The 12,909-nt window shown below is 45.9% G+C and overlaps 7 protein-coding genes across 7 annotated transcripts; 4 read left to right on the forward strand and 3 right to left on the reverse strand.

Annotated features, from left to right (window-relative positions):
- Positions 1-593: 593 nt before the first annotated feature.
- Positions 594-1,352, reverse strand: N7478_006143 (putative histone h1.3.; the record flags this gene model as incomplete). Its single annotated transcript, XM_056922357.1, has 2 exons — positions 594-959; positions 1,134-1,352. The coding sequence occupies 2 exons, from the start codon at positions 1,350-1,352 to the stop codon at positions 594-596; spliced, it is 585 nt and encodes a 194-aa protein (XP_056780394.1).
- A 1,321-nt stretch (positions 1,353-2,673) lies between these two features.
- Positions 2,674-3,582, reverse strand: N7478_006144 (uncharacterized protein; the record flags this gene model as incomplete). The annotated part of the gene is made up of 3 exons (XM_056922358.1): positions 2,674-3,089; positions 3,144-3,302; positions 3,363-3,582. The coding sequence occupies 3 exons, from the start codon at positions 3,580-3,582 to the stop codon at positions 2,674-2,676; spliced, it is 795 nt and encodes a 264-aa protein (XP_056780395.1).
- A 262-nt stretch (positions 3,583-3,844) lies between these two features.
- N7478_006145 (glutaminyl-peptide cyclotransferase family protein) lies at positions 3,845-5,026 on the forward strand (the record flags this gene model as incomplete). Its single annotated transcript, XM_056922359.1, has 1 exon — positions 3,845-5,026. The coding sequence occupies one exon, from the start codon at positions 3,845-3,847 to the stop codon at positions 5,024-5,026; it is 1,182 nt and encodes a 393-aa protein (XP_056780396.1).
- Positions 5,027-5,286: 260 nt separating this feature from the next.
- Positions 5,287-5,970, reverse strand: N7478_006146 (uncharacterized protein; the record flags this gene model as incomplete). Its single annotated transcript, XM_056922360.1, has 1 exon — positions 5,287-5,970. One exon carries the CDS (start codon positions 5,968-5,970, stop codon positions 5,287-5,289), a length of 684 nt encoding a protein of 227 aa, XP_056780397.1.
- A 1,176-nt stretch (positions 5,971-7,146) lies between these two features.
- Positions 7,147-8,639, forward strand: N7478_006147 (FAD-binding oxidoreductase; the record flags this gene model as incomplete). Its single annotated transcript, XM_056922361.1, has 2 exons — positions 7,147-7,402; positions 7,462-8,639. 2 exons carry the CDS (start codon positions 7,147-7,149, stop codon positions 8,637-8,639), a joined length of 1,434 nt encoding a protein of 477 aa, XP_056780398.1.
- Positions 8,640-9,123: 484 nt separating this feature from the next.
- N7478_006148 (uncharacterized protein) lies at positions 9,124-10,498 on the forward strand (the record flags this gene model as incomplete). The annotated part of the gene is made up of 3 exons (XM_056922362.1): positions 9,124-9,621; positions 9,678-9,875; positions 9,932-10,498. The coding sequence occupies 3 exons, from the start codon at positions 9,124-9,126 to the stop codon at positions 10,496-10,498; spliced, it is 1,263 nt and encodes a 420-aa protein (XP_056780399.1).
- A 931-nt stretch (positions 10,499-11,429) lies between these two features.
- N7478_006149 (uncharacterized protein) lies at positions 11,430-12,455 on the forward strand (the record flags this gene model as incomplete). The annotated part of the gene is made up of 1 exon (XM_056922363.1): positions 11,430-12,455. The coding sequence occupies one exon, from the start codon at positions 11,430-11,432 to the stop codon at positions 12,453-12,455; it is 1,026 nt and encodes a 341-aa protein (XP_056780400.1).
- Positions 12,456-12,909: the final 454 nt, after the last annotated feature.

Genomic DNA, 12,909 nt, shown 5'->3' on the forward strand with positions numbered 1-12,909 from the left:
CATAATTTACGCGGGATTGAAGAGTGCCAGTCTCCTCACTCGAGGAGTATGAGAAAATTCTTACGATCACAAGAGCCCAAGCGGGTTTAGCTTTACTAATTTCCATCACATACTAAGACAGTGGAAATCTACAAAGCAGGGAGAATTCATTAACACAAATGTGTTAATGGCTCGTAAGAAAAGACACTCAGTGTGCAATGTCCCACAGCATCAAACGCAAAATCAAACACAAATTAAGAAGCACAATAATATCGCCCACTGGGTATGCACATGAAACCCGTAAGCTCCTAAACTTCTAAACACCTGGGCATAACCGAAACCATAAAGCCTGCCGAAAACCCGACATGGTAACACGCTTGTTAGAATCGTGAAGAAACAAAGAAACACACATGAAATCAGACCCGGAATCCATACAACCAACCGCCCAGTCAACACTGTGGGAAGTTATGAATGGCATGCTCAAAACAAGACTAGTGCCGTGCAAGAAATGCCCGCTGCTGAGAAAAAAAAACAAGAGACAGAAATGGCTTCAATCATGAAACCTAGGACAAGAACCATGCGTTGGGGGGACGAATCAAGTTAGTCCTCCTGCTTCACACATCCTCGCCACTTGTAGCATATTTATTCTCGGGAGCCTCAAGCTCAGGCTCCTCATCGGGCTGAGCATCAACTTCGTCCTCCGATTTGAGCTCTCCGTCAGATTTATCTTGTTTCTTGGCCTCAGGCTCCGGTTCTGCCTGCTTTCGTTTACGACCACGAGGCTTCTTGGCGGCTGGGATAGGCGAGGCATCAGCAGCCTCATCGTCTTCACTGCCAGTTGACTTGCGCTTAGTCTTTGTTGTTGGATTGGCGCCGGCGTGCTCTTCGTGTTGAACGAGCTTGTTTCGTGCCTTTAAGTGCATTCTTCTCGCACTCGGCGTGGTCACGCTGACCCGATCCGCAACCTTGTCAAAATCGATCTGCAAAGAAAGGTTAGTACATTGTATGTTAAATTGGCCGTTAAGGTCTTTTTGTGGGGCGACGGTGCGATGTTCGTTTATATACACATGTATACGTGTATGTCGCATTTTATGATGCACAGAGCAAGTTGTGATTGTGGATGGGAGTTTGAGAGATGACTTGAGGTCACTTACCTTGCCACTACTGTCATGGTGGATTGATCCAAGTAGAATGAGACGGGCTTCGGATATGGTTAGGCCCATAAGGCCATCTAAGGACCCTGCCAGCGTTCCCTTTTTGGTTGGAGTGCTCTTGGCTGGGGTCGCCTTGGTAAGGATCGCCTTGGTGGGGGTAGCTTTGGTGGGGGTTGCCTTGCCTAGAGAGGCCTTTGGATCCTTTGGATTGCTCGGCATGTTTGCTTGCAATTGCTGGTGTTCGGGTGTGAATTTGATCAAGAGGTAATGTAGTTATCGAGGGATGATGTAGGTGAACAGGAATGGAGACGGCGGATGGGGGAAGGAAGAGGGACAGGGTCAAGAAAAGAAGAGAGGAAAACAGGTAAAGAGAAAGAGAGGAAGGAATATGAGATTAGGCAACAGACAGCGGATCGATTCAAATCTGTGGACAATGAATTTCTACCTAGTACGGTTCTATCACTCGGCACAATGACTTTTCTCGATCCGCAGTTTTTCAAAATCAACCTGCGAAGAAAGAGTAGTCTTTGTGTATAGCATTTGAGGATTCTTCTTTGAGGTTACCAGATGGTGTTGCATGTATACATATATATCATATTCCATTATATCTAAATCAAGCTGTGGTTGTGGATAGGTTCTTTGAGAGATAACTTGAGATCACCTACCTTGCTATCAGCGTCATGGTGAATAAATCTAAGCAGAATCAGGCGTGCCTCTCATATAGATAGACCACTGGACAGTTTGACCCGAAAGAGAAAGAGGTTTCGCCCACTTAATTACCGGATCTTCGTCGAGCCGGGAGATGATGTATGGTGATAAGGTAAGGAGAGCGAAAGTCAAGGACAGGGTCTTAATAAGTATTATGGGTAGAGCGAATGACGAAGATCTGGAGCTATAAAATGATCGAAGATCGGGCACATGGAACAGAGTGTCTATCGATTGAGCAAGTCTCCCAGAATGGCTAAGTTCTTTAAAGTTAGCTCTGAGCTGAATTTTGAGACTTGAATATGGCATTTTGGAATCAACTGGGGCATCTTGAGCAACCTTCTCTTGATTTATCAGTTTAACTCTCTTTTAGTTACAGCGCCTGAGTAAGGCTTCAGCAACTTGAACTTGAAGGTCAAACTTTTGGTTAGTATATCTTCTACCTGTAGGTTGAACCAAGGCATGTACTGAAAAACAGCGCAAATGAGCCCCGGGGGAGGATAAGGGCGTCAAATGTGGAAAATCAACGTCAGTCAGTATGTATGAATATCCTGGAGATTGAAGTGTGGGCTTTGTCGGCAAGGCTAGGTATTTGGCAGACAAGATATGATCAAATAACTGGAATTTGAAGCACATTCTATGATATTGACAAGGTGAAGACTCTATTCAGCTATGTAATAAAGCGGATTGGGATTGCCAAGGTATATAAGCTTCACAAGACTAGAGGATGTCACGTCAAATTTTTTGGTGTTGTACATGAGTGAACTCTAAATTTCATGCCATAATATACAGTTATTAATGGTATATAGCAAAGAGAAAACCAGGAATCTTCCATCTAGCGCTTTCCTAAAGAATTACTTTGGATACGGCGATAGATGTCAGGCCAAGCCTCGGGGTAAAACGCCGTTGACTGTCGTCCTGGTTGACTGTGGTCACCAGTGAAAAACTGGGTAGGGTGTTTCCCCATCCACCATGGCCGTTGGGCAGGATTTGTGTTTTGAAACTTGACTGGGCGAATCACATGCTTATCAGGCATAAGGTCACCCAGACGCACAGGAATGGTTCGAGGGATGGTATTGAAACGCATTGTATTAAGGTAGAGGGTGGCTGTTGGTGGCAGATTCTTGGCGTAATGAACTGCAGCTTCGCGGGATCGACGGGCAAAGCTAGGAAGGGCCAAGTGGACAAAGTTGACGTAGGGTGCTGATGTATAGGCAACAAAAAGCATGGGCATAGCACCACCAACAACCACTGGACATAATATTAGCACGATGATGCTTGTAGCGGGCAACTTGGCTAACATACCCAGTGGTGTAATATACCACGCATTATCAGCTGTGTAGCATGATGGGGCCACAATCAAGCATGCTGCGCCAAATAGAATAATGGTCGTTACTCTCAACATGCCCAGAAACATGGCGCGGCCGGTTCCTCCATAATACACCAGTATACGCTCCGGCGGCCCTGAAACTCTCGGTTAGTACACGAACATTAAGTTCAATTGTTCCAAAAGTTATGAAGTACCCTTCCTCAGGTTTATTTTCGCTGTATTTGTTGAAGTCGGGGAGCGCGCAGGCGTTTGGCTTAATTCTTTAGGTGTGGGTTCGGAAGCTGTTGGCTCATGACGCTTGGACGGGCGGGGAATTTGCGACTTGAATCGGATCCATATTTGACTGCGCAAATCTTTCTGGGCGGACTTGGAAAGCGCCGAGCGCAATTGAGGGGGAAGGAGGATATGTCGCATTGTTTGGAGAAAGTTTGGAGAACTTGTGGTCCCGAGGTTCCTGGAGTGGGAAGATGGTGCTCAGCAGATCATTGCGACCGCCTTGCGGCCAATCCATGTCTTGGCAAGGATTCAAGATCTCAATAGTTGGCTCTCTCCTGACCCTTCCAACGCCATCATTTCTATCGCTTTGCGGTGCCGAGCTGGTCTAGCACTGGAATGTTGTGTCTTTTTATATATACGATAAGTCATGACCTCATAGCAACCGATAACGTTTGTCGCAATGTCTACGGTTCTCCGTAGCCGATATGGCTATTTCATACTCCTATGCCTAGGCCTGCTACTGCTCCTTTCCCCCGGACAAGCATACGAAGAACTTTCCGACGAGACATTGAAATTATTACCGCGACCAAGTCAGGACTTTGACATTCACAATGGCGCTATCCTATCCCCTCTTCTCCAAACTCGAGTCCCCGGCACTAAGGGCCACGATGCAGTCCTCGAACACCTAGTCAGTTTCATCCGAAAAACCTTACCCAAGTGGAATATCGAGCTCCAAAACTCTACGTCGAAGACACCTCTTTCACATGGGAAGGATGTTCCCTTTGTCAATGTTATTGCCACCCGCGATCCACCGCGTGCCTCGGTAGGGGACGTTGAACGGTTGACATTAGTCGCGCATTACGACAGCAAATTGACACCGGAAGGCTTTATTGGCGCCATTGATAGTGCAGCTCCCTGCGCAATGATAATGCACGCAATGCGCAGTATCGATGCTGCACTCGACAAGAAATGGGCTGCCATGGAGAAGGGAACGGATTCTTCATTCGATGAAGAGGTTGGAATCCAGGTCCTTTTCCTTGACGGTGAAGAGGCCTTCGACCACTGGACTGACGAAGATTCTCTATATGGTGCACGCTCTCTGGCAGAGACATGGGATTCTCAGATGAACCCCGCCATGTCAACATTCAAGACTAAACTCTCGTCTATATCACTTTTTGTTCTTTTGGATTTACTTGGGTCCGAAACTCCTAATATTGTGTCCTTCTATCAAACTACTCACTGGGCGTACCAACGAATTGGCTCCCTGGAACAACGCCTCCGCTCATTGAACAAATTCAAGTCGTCGTCCCATCCATGGTTCATTGATACCTCCAAAGATTTCCGCCAAATTGTCTCCATGGGTGGTATCCAGGATGACCATGTCCCTTTCCTGGCGCGAGGTGTGGACGTTTTACATGTGATCGACTATGCACCCTTCAAGGGGTTCCCTCAAGTATGGCACACCATGGATGATGATGGCGAACACTTGGATATGGATACAGTTGAAGACTGGAGTGTGCTGGTCACTGCTTTCGCCGCCGAATGGATGGAGCTGGGAAAGTTCCTTGAGCAACCAGAAAGCGGGAAAGCCCGAAGAGATGAGATGGCTAAGGCGGATTTAGACAAGAAGACTGAGCTGTAAGCCTCTCCATATTCCTTGGTGATGCTCTTTAGAGTTGCCCAATGGGTTCATGATGTCCGCATATACTATACGTGGGATTTTTAGGACCGCACATTCCATCTGGCATGATTCATACTGATTCTTGCTGAGTATAGTTCATGATCGCAGCGAGCCTTGACTCTTCGGGCTTATACAGCATTTGCATACATGCGTTAGGTACTATTTTTATTGTCATTATTAGAGACCTATTATAATCTCGTTATATTCCTCACATCGCTCTTCTAGAACAAATTTCCGACGATATACCCACTCGCTGTTGGTAGCCCCCAAGTAGGCTGAATCATTGTACGGAGGAGAGCTGGCCCAGGGCACACTCCGCTGAAACCCCAAGCAACTCCAAATACAATCGCACCTGCAACAAACCGCCAATCTATATCAGCCACTGTGGCAGTGGGGATTCTCCATTGATTCGCAAGCGTAGGCTTTGTTTCCACTTTCTCTTTATCATTAATTTGACCGGGCTTCTTAGACAAATATGTCAACAAAGAAGGACCAATACCAAACGCAATGACCAACGCCAGAGAAGGATCAAAATGATACGGATCTGTGAGAAATGCAAGGAACCCCAGAACCTTAGCATTATCGGCCATCCCAGAGATCAATAAACCCAGTCCGAACTCCAGTCCAGCAATATATGAATACAAGGTCTTAGATTCCTCTGATCGTGTGAGAAATTTCGGTACGATGATATGGTTTGTCACGCTAGTAAGAGCCACTGCACCAGACATGAAGGCCAACTCTAATCCTGATGCATAGATGGGAGTATAGCATGGCCTCAACCCACAGGAGGGGATGCCGGATCCTCCGAACCACTTGCCAAAGTTGGCCGTGAGAACTGCCGATGTGAAAAATAATGCCGTTGCAATTATCGAGCGTGGTGACAGGCGTGACAATCCACAAAGCATGTGCCCCGAAGTACATCCTCGACCGTTCTAAAGAATTCAAAAACGCTGTCCGTCAGTCTCAAAGATACCATTCAGTTGCTGAAACGGATATTTTACCTTTGTGCCCCAGCCCAGTAGGATTCCCACGCCGAATGTTGCCGCCGCTGAAGCCAAAGAATGTGTCCCAGTAGGATAATTCGGAATAAGTGAGGGAGCCAGTAGATATACTGGAATCACACTGGACAACAAGCCCACGACGACGGGTACATTATCCCTGCTCGGGCGAAGTATAGACCCGGAGATTAAACTCGAGATGCCCAAGATAGCACCGTTGTGATACAAGAGGCCCGTAGATCCTTGGAATAACAGTAGGGCGCCCAGCGAGGTATGGATCGGGGTGAACATAATGATGTTGGAGAAGTTTGCTGAGCTACAAATTAGACTTTATCACGAATCCCAAATCCCAAATCGAGTCTGGATTCTGAAGACTATATAATTCGGCAGCCAAACGTTTTTGAGGGGAATGAATCGGAGAATAAGCATTCAATATGCCATGTGGCGCTCAGCTCAGTGGAAACCCGAATTTAAAAGGAAAAAGGAGTAAATTTGAGACTTATATTCGCGGAGTCATGGAGAACCCGGTCCGGGGACCACTGTGTCTATGGGTGGTCCCCGACATGAGCCCGCGCCCGAGTTCCCCGAAGTGGATCTGGGAAGAGGCGATCATTCGAATTTAATACGTTTGTTCGCCGTTCCTGGTGACCTGATAAAGTGATCTTCTTTGTTTCTATCAAACTAGTCACACCCGTTCCTGCACGGAGATCGGGATATTACGCAGTCAAACCTTTAATCTCCGAACTATAGCAATGCCATTGTTTCCGGGAACCTGGGGTTGGTTGATCGACGATGTATCAAGAAGACAATGCATTGTCTTGGAATGTCTAAGCTGAACTTAAAGATGGCTACATACATCCCCGAGAGGTACTATGTAGGACTCAACTAAGGGTGCATGCCTTCCAATGGAGTTCAAGCTTGGGACTGCCACTCATACTTTCCCTCACTGTATCCCTTCCATCTCCCGGAACTTAATTTATCTTCGGTATTTTTTTCCCCCGGTCCTATTACTCAACTCATATCAGGTCTTGTCGATCTTGAATGGTCTATTTTCTATCTCACAGATCAATTCACCGGTTCACAATGGGTATTCCCCATAGCGCACTTGTTCGCGACTGCCTGCTAGGCGCTGTGGGCAACAACTCCAATCTTCTTGCATTCCAAGGTGACTTCCTTTTCGACTCCAGAATTCCTCGTTACAACTTGGAATTCCCCGTGGTCCCCACTGCTATCACTTATCCCGACAATGCAGACCAGGTGGCTGCAATCATCAAATGTGCAGCTGATCACGATATCAAGGTCCAGGCTTACAGTGGAGGTCACAGCTATGCCAACTATGGTTAGTCCTTACAAAATCCGACTTCTCCCCAGGACTCAGCTAATTTTACTTTCCAAAAGGTCTGGGAGGAAATGATGGCGCCATCGTGGTTCACATGAAAAACATCCAACATTTCTCAGTTAATCCAGTCACCCATATTGCTACTGTTGGTGCTGGTACACTTCTAGGCGATCTTCATCAACGTCTCTATCATTCCGGAAGAAGAGCTGTTACTCATGGAGCTTGTCCTCAAGTCGGCATGGGTGGTCATTTTACCATTGGTGGGCTCGGTCCAATGTCTCGCGAATGGGGTACAGCTCTTGATCATATCGAGGAAGTGGAGGTCGTTCTGGCAAACTCGAGCATTGTTAAAGCATCCCAAACGCAAAATGAAGATATCTTTTTCGCTATCAAAGGTGCCGCTGCCAGCTTCGGTGTTGTCACAGAATTCAAACTTCGCACACATGAGGCGCCCACAGAGGCTATTCAGTACACATACCAACTCAACGCTGGCGATGGTGAAGCACGGGCTCAGCTTTTCAAAGATTGGCAGAGACTTATATTGACGAAGAACATCACTCGGAAATTCTCCAGTGAAATAGTACTCTTCGAAGGTGGTGCTTTGCTATCCGGTACCTTCTTCGGATCCAAAGAAGAATTCAATGCTTTCGGGCTCGAGGAACATTTTCCAATCAAAGACCATGGTACCATTGCATACCTTACGGACTGGCTTGGGATGGTCGTTAGCCAGGCAGAGAATCTCATTATGGAAAGCATGGGTGGTATCCCATCTGCATTCTATGCCAAATCACTATCCTTTACCCCGGATCAATTTATTTCAGATGCGGGTGTTGATGAAATGTTTGCCTACATTTGCAGAGCCAAAAAGGACACGATCGCTTGGTTTGTGATCTTTGACCTGGAAGGAGGCGCAACGAATGACCACCAAACAAACGCCACTGCTTATGCGCACCGAGAAGCATTTATGTGGATGCAGTCCTATGCGATCAGCCTCATTGGGCCAATCAGCTCCACGACAAAGTCATTCCTCAATGATCTAAATAAAGTGATCACGTCTTCTCGTCCCGGGTCATATGGTGCATACCCTGGATACGTAGATCCCTATTTGCAAGACCCGCAAAATGCCTATTGGGGAACAAACTTACCAAGACTGCAGAAGGTAAAATCTGCTATCGATCCAAAAGACATGTTTTCCAACCCCCAGAGTGTTAAAAAGGTTTCTCCGAATCCATTTTGAAGGCTTAATGCTGAGGGTTATGGTGGGGATAGGAGACTGACGATTTCGACGCGCAAAACGACCGTTAACGAAGGATTCCGATTTCATGAAATAGCTTACATTCCTTACCTTTTATTTATCTCAATTCCTCGAACTTCCAATTGAAATTACTTTCATGAATGATCTTTAGATGTCCAGGTCATTATTGTACATGACTAAGCTGTATGACTCCACATGTGCATTCCCGAAGTCCCCAAGAGTTGTTGGGGACATCAAGTTTACTTTGCCAACTTAGGCCCAATGTGAGAGGATATCAATATCTGAATCATGCAGGCCAGTTCTAGCTCTTTCACTTAGAATCGCTTATGACTTTGGGAGAAGACCCTTGAACATCAGGCCTGTCTCATGTTTTCTCAGTGACGTTTAATTCATTGACCCTCTCGTCATCTCCCCCCATATGGCGAACAATGCTCAAATCCTCAAACCTACCTATTAAAACTCAAATATGAAGCGTACAATAAGCTCAGACGATGAGGATGGCCATGTCCGGTTGCTAGAAAAATCACAACCAAGCCAAATTTTACTCAGTCTCAAAAAGTCCGTTTCTCCACCACATGTCAACCGCACATTGACTTCCGAGACAAAGAATGAATGCAATCTCGCCAAGATCGAAGCCGGTGAAACAAAGGTTACAAACCACCTTGAAATATTCTCTTCCAGGTTCGAGAAAATTTCTCGTCCCATCTCGGGGTCATCAACATCTACGCCCCGCCTACTAATACCAAAATGGATGGACCTGTACCGCCGCAACGAGCATGCAGAAGGACGCCATTTCGTGATCCATCAACACGACCACCCAGTCGCAGGGCCTCACTATGATCTTCGACTTCAGTTCTCAGAAACAAGCTCCGTAAGCTGGTCTATCATGTACGGTTTACCAGGTGATCCGAATAGCCAGCGATTAAATCGGAACGCAACGGAGACTCGAGTACATTGTCTATGGGTATGTGTATGACCCGATAGAAAATTCATTGAGCTTTTTAATGACTATTGCTTCAGAATCATCTGGTTGAGACTGCCTCCTCGAAGACGGGGAGTATGATTATTTGGGATACGGGAGAATACGAAGTCCTCCCATACGACGCAGATCAATCTCAGCCTCAGACGGATGATTCTCGATCTGAGATCTCCGACAGTCCAAGTTGTCCGGAGGAAAATATTTCGGAAACCTCAAAACTACAGCAGGCGTTTAGTAATGTAACTATTCGAATATGCTAAACAATACAAGTTCGGCAGGCTAACTCGGAACATAGTGCAAAATTCGCTTACGATTACATGGGACCCGTCTACCGGAAGACTACACGGTTATCCTACGAATGGACAAGACAACAAACTATAAACGACCTTTACGGACTGGTCCGAAGCGCCGCAGAAAGGCACCCGCATCTAAGCAGTCGATATCAAGAGCTCCCTCAACATCCGAGTCCGAAAGTGAAAACGCAGAAAGTTCAGAGGCAGGGAACATGGAGGCCACCGATTCCGATAACGAAACGGACATTCAAATCCAAAAGAATAATGCTTACCCTGGCTCTGTTAATAAGATTGGTTCTATTCACCAGCGTCGTTGGTTTTTAAGCCTTGATAGACAAAATTCTGGATTTGAGCTAGGGAATCCGAGGGATCAGTCTGCCTCAAATAAAAGGGCATGGGCTCGACGACTCGGCAGACACAATATTTTACATGGTTTTGAGCCATTCCATGTTCGAGGGCCAGATTTTGAACGGAGCGTTGTAACAGGACGGCTAGGACTTGATGTACTAAACGACGAAATGGTAGAAGGCTTCATACCTAGGAAAGGATGGAGAGCAGTTTTACATTAACAGGCACCTTTACTAATTGGGATCTTGTTAATTTCTTTCGTGTGCCATTTCAGTCAATCCTCTTCTTACATGGGTGCTACAAAATGCTGCTATATCAGATCATGCTGTTGACCGAGACAAATGTGTACTACATCATGATATAACCCATCCTACTCTAAAGAAAAATAAATCTTGAAAGGCCTTGCTACTTCACTTCCATTGTCATGAAACAATTAAACTAACATAAAACATACAGGGACGAATAAAACGGGGCTTTCCCATGTTCTCTCTCACAACAAAGGTTAATGAGACAAATGTGTACTACATCATGATATAACCCATCCTACTCTAAAGAAAAATAAATCTTGAAAGGCCTTGCTACTTCACTTCCATTGTCATGAAACAATTAAACTAACATAAAACATACAGGGACGAATAAAACGGGGCTTTCCCATGTTCTCTCTCACAACAAAGGTTAATGATTATTTTTGTCCATAGACTTGTTTGATGTGTCTTTTATGGAGTCTCATATCTGTATAAAAAAGATATTTCCTTGACATGATTTTCCTTGTCTGAATCCGTTTAGATTCAAGCGCTATAGTAATTCCTCGGTTCTAAAACAATTTCACTGCTTACTGGGAACTCGTTTCACAACACAATGCTATCAACAGTCATGATCAAAGGCCCCTTTCTGTCCATGGGCTCTTTTTATTTTTGTACCATCAGAGGTCGAAGAACTTACAGTATATAGTAAACAGTCAAACCTCTCGACAGAACTTGAATATGCCTTTCAGTCACAGCTTGAACTCAGCAATCTCAAGATCTACAACAAGACTCGTCTCTTCTTCGAGCCTCAATCGCAAAGCAAACAATCAGATTGGAATAACCTTGGGATAAAAATGTATTAAACCAAGTCAGCCTTTTACACATTTAGTCACCGGCCACATTCATCATGGCTCTACTGGCAGGCCCAGGTATTCTCATGTACGGTGGACATGAGGCACGTGGTTTACAGCGCGAGAGATGGATGGAAAATATACCAGGCCAGCCACCATGCCCTGTCCAACCAACCACCCTCACCCTAGCTGAATATGGACCTCAAAGGACATTTATAGCTGAAATTCCACTTGATTTCAACCTGATACCCGAAGATTTTGCTACAGCCTATGTAAGATTTGGGTTGGGTAATTGCCCCATCGTGCGGGGAATACGGGTTGAGACAGGAGGCCCATGGCTAGGATGTCTAGCGCCAGGCCACATGATTCTGGAAGGTATTTACCGAACACTAGGGGGTCCTTATGTCTCTGATGTTTCTAACATGTTCTACACTGAGTGTAAATATCTAGAAGATCTGAGATACGTCTTTGTGGCGACGGTTGAAAACACTGATACGAAAGAATTTCTTGAAAGTGACATTTACACAGCGGCTAATGGTTTGGCATGGCCACCAGTGCTGGGGGGTCATCATAGACTAGATCTTTATTATGATAGAAACCCGGCTGAGCTCCAAGCCATTTTGGGCACAGAAATCGGAAAGATGGTGTGTGCTATTGTATTGGGACGTTGGCCTCCAGGAACTCACCGTATTCCTCATGTCTCTATCGCAGTAGATGAAATTGTGGTATCGATCGATCCCCAATTTGGGACGCCAGAAATGCGAGCAATCATTGTTAACATGATGTTCAGTATTGAAGAAATTCCTGTCGCTGCCCCTGCCGCCGCCGGTGGTGATGGCGATGGTGATCGTGGTGATCGTGGTGATCGTGATGCTTCTCCAGGCCCTTCACCAGGACAGAAGCGAGCTTGGGCTAATGATCCTGACTACGAAACACATGGAGAGGATAATTCCAAAAGTGACTCCTCAGACCCCAAATCAAAGAAGAAGCGTACGGCCTGTGGAGGTGCTGCTGCTGCTTCTCCTGGGCGTGGACGTGGACATAGACGTGGGAATAGACGTGGACGCGCACGAGCAGGCTAGCTTTCTAGTTCTACTTTGAATATTATTGGAGACCTCCTTCCACGAGTAACGAGATCTAACGACTATACTGGTTGAGCTCGGTGGGCTCTCGTAAGTTGCTTCAAGTTTTTGTTATATGCATAGAATACGGTATTGGATTGGCAGAGATTTGTTTATCTGGAGTTATTGGCTTGTTTTAGCGATTCATTGGCATTGGGACGAGACATTGGAACTATACAATAAGTGTAATTTGATTTGATTCTCTTAAAGCCTCATGATCGTAAGTTATATCTATAGACAAGGTTTGCCAGTGTATAGAGTAGAACAGAGTGGCTACATATAAACTCTTAATACTGTAGCATCATGTTCACCCCCACTGGGTTCCCGCTCTGTGTCTCCACCTTATTCACTATGCCTGAATGGGTGTCCGCTTGTCACGGAGCTCCGGGCATATTGCGCATTCTAATGGAGCCGT

Source organism: Penicillium angulare (assembly GCF_028827245.1).
Source record: "Penicillium angulare strain IBT 27051 chromosome Unknown utg000004l_segment0_segment0, whole genome shotgun sequence".
In the NCBI taxonomy this organism is placed as follows: domain Eukaryota; kingdom Fungi; phylum Ascomycota; class Eurotiomycetes; order Eurotiales; family Aspergillaceae; genus Penicillium; species Penicillium angulare.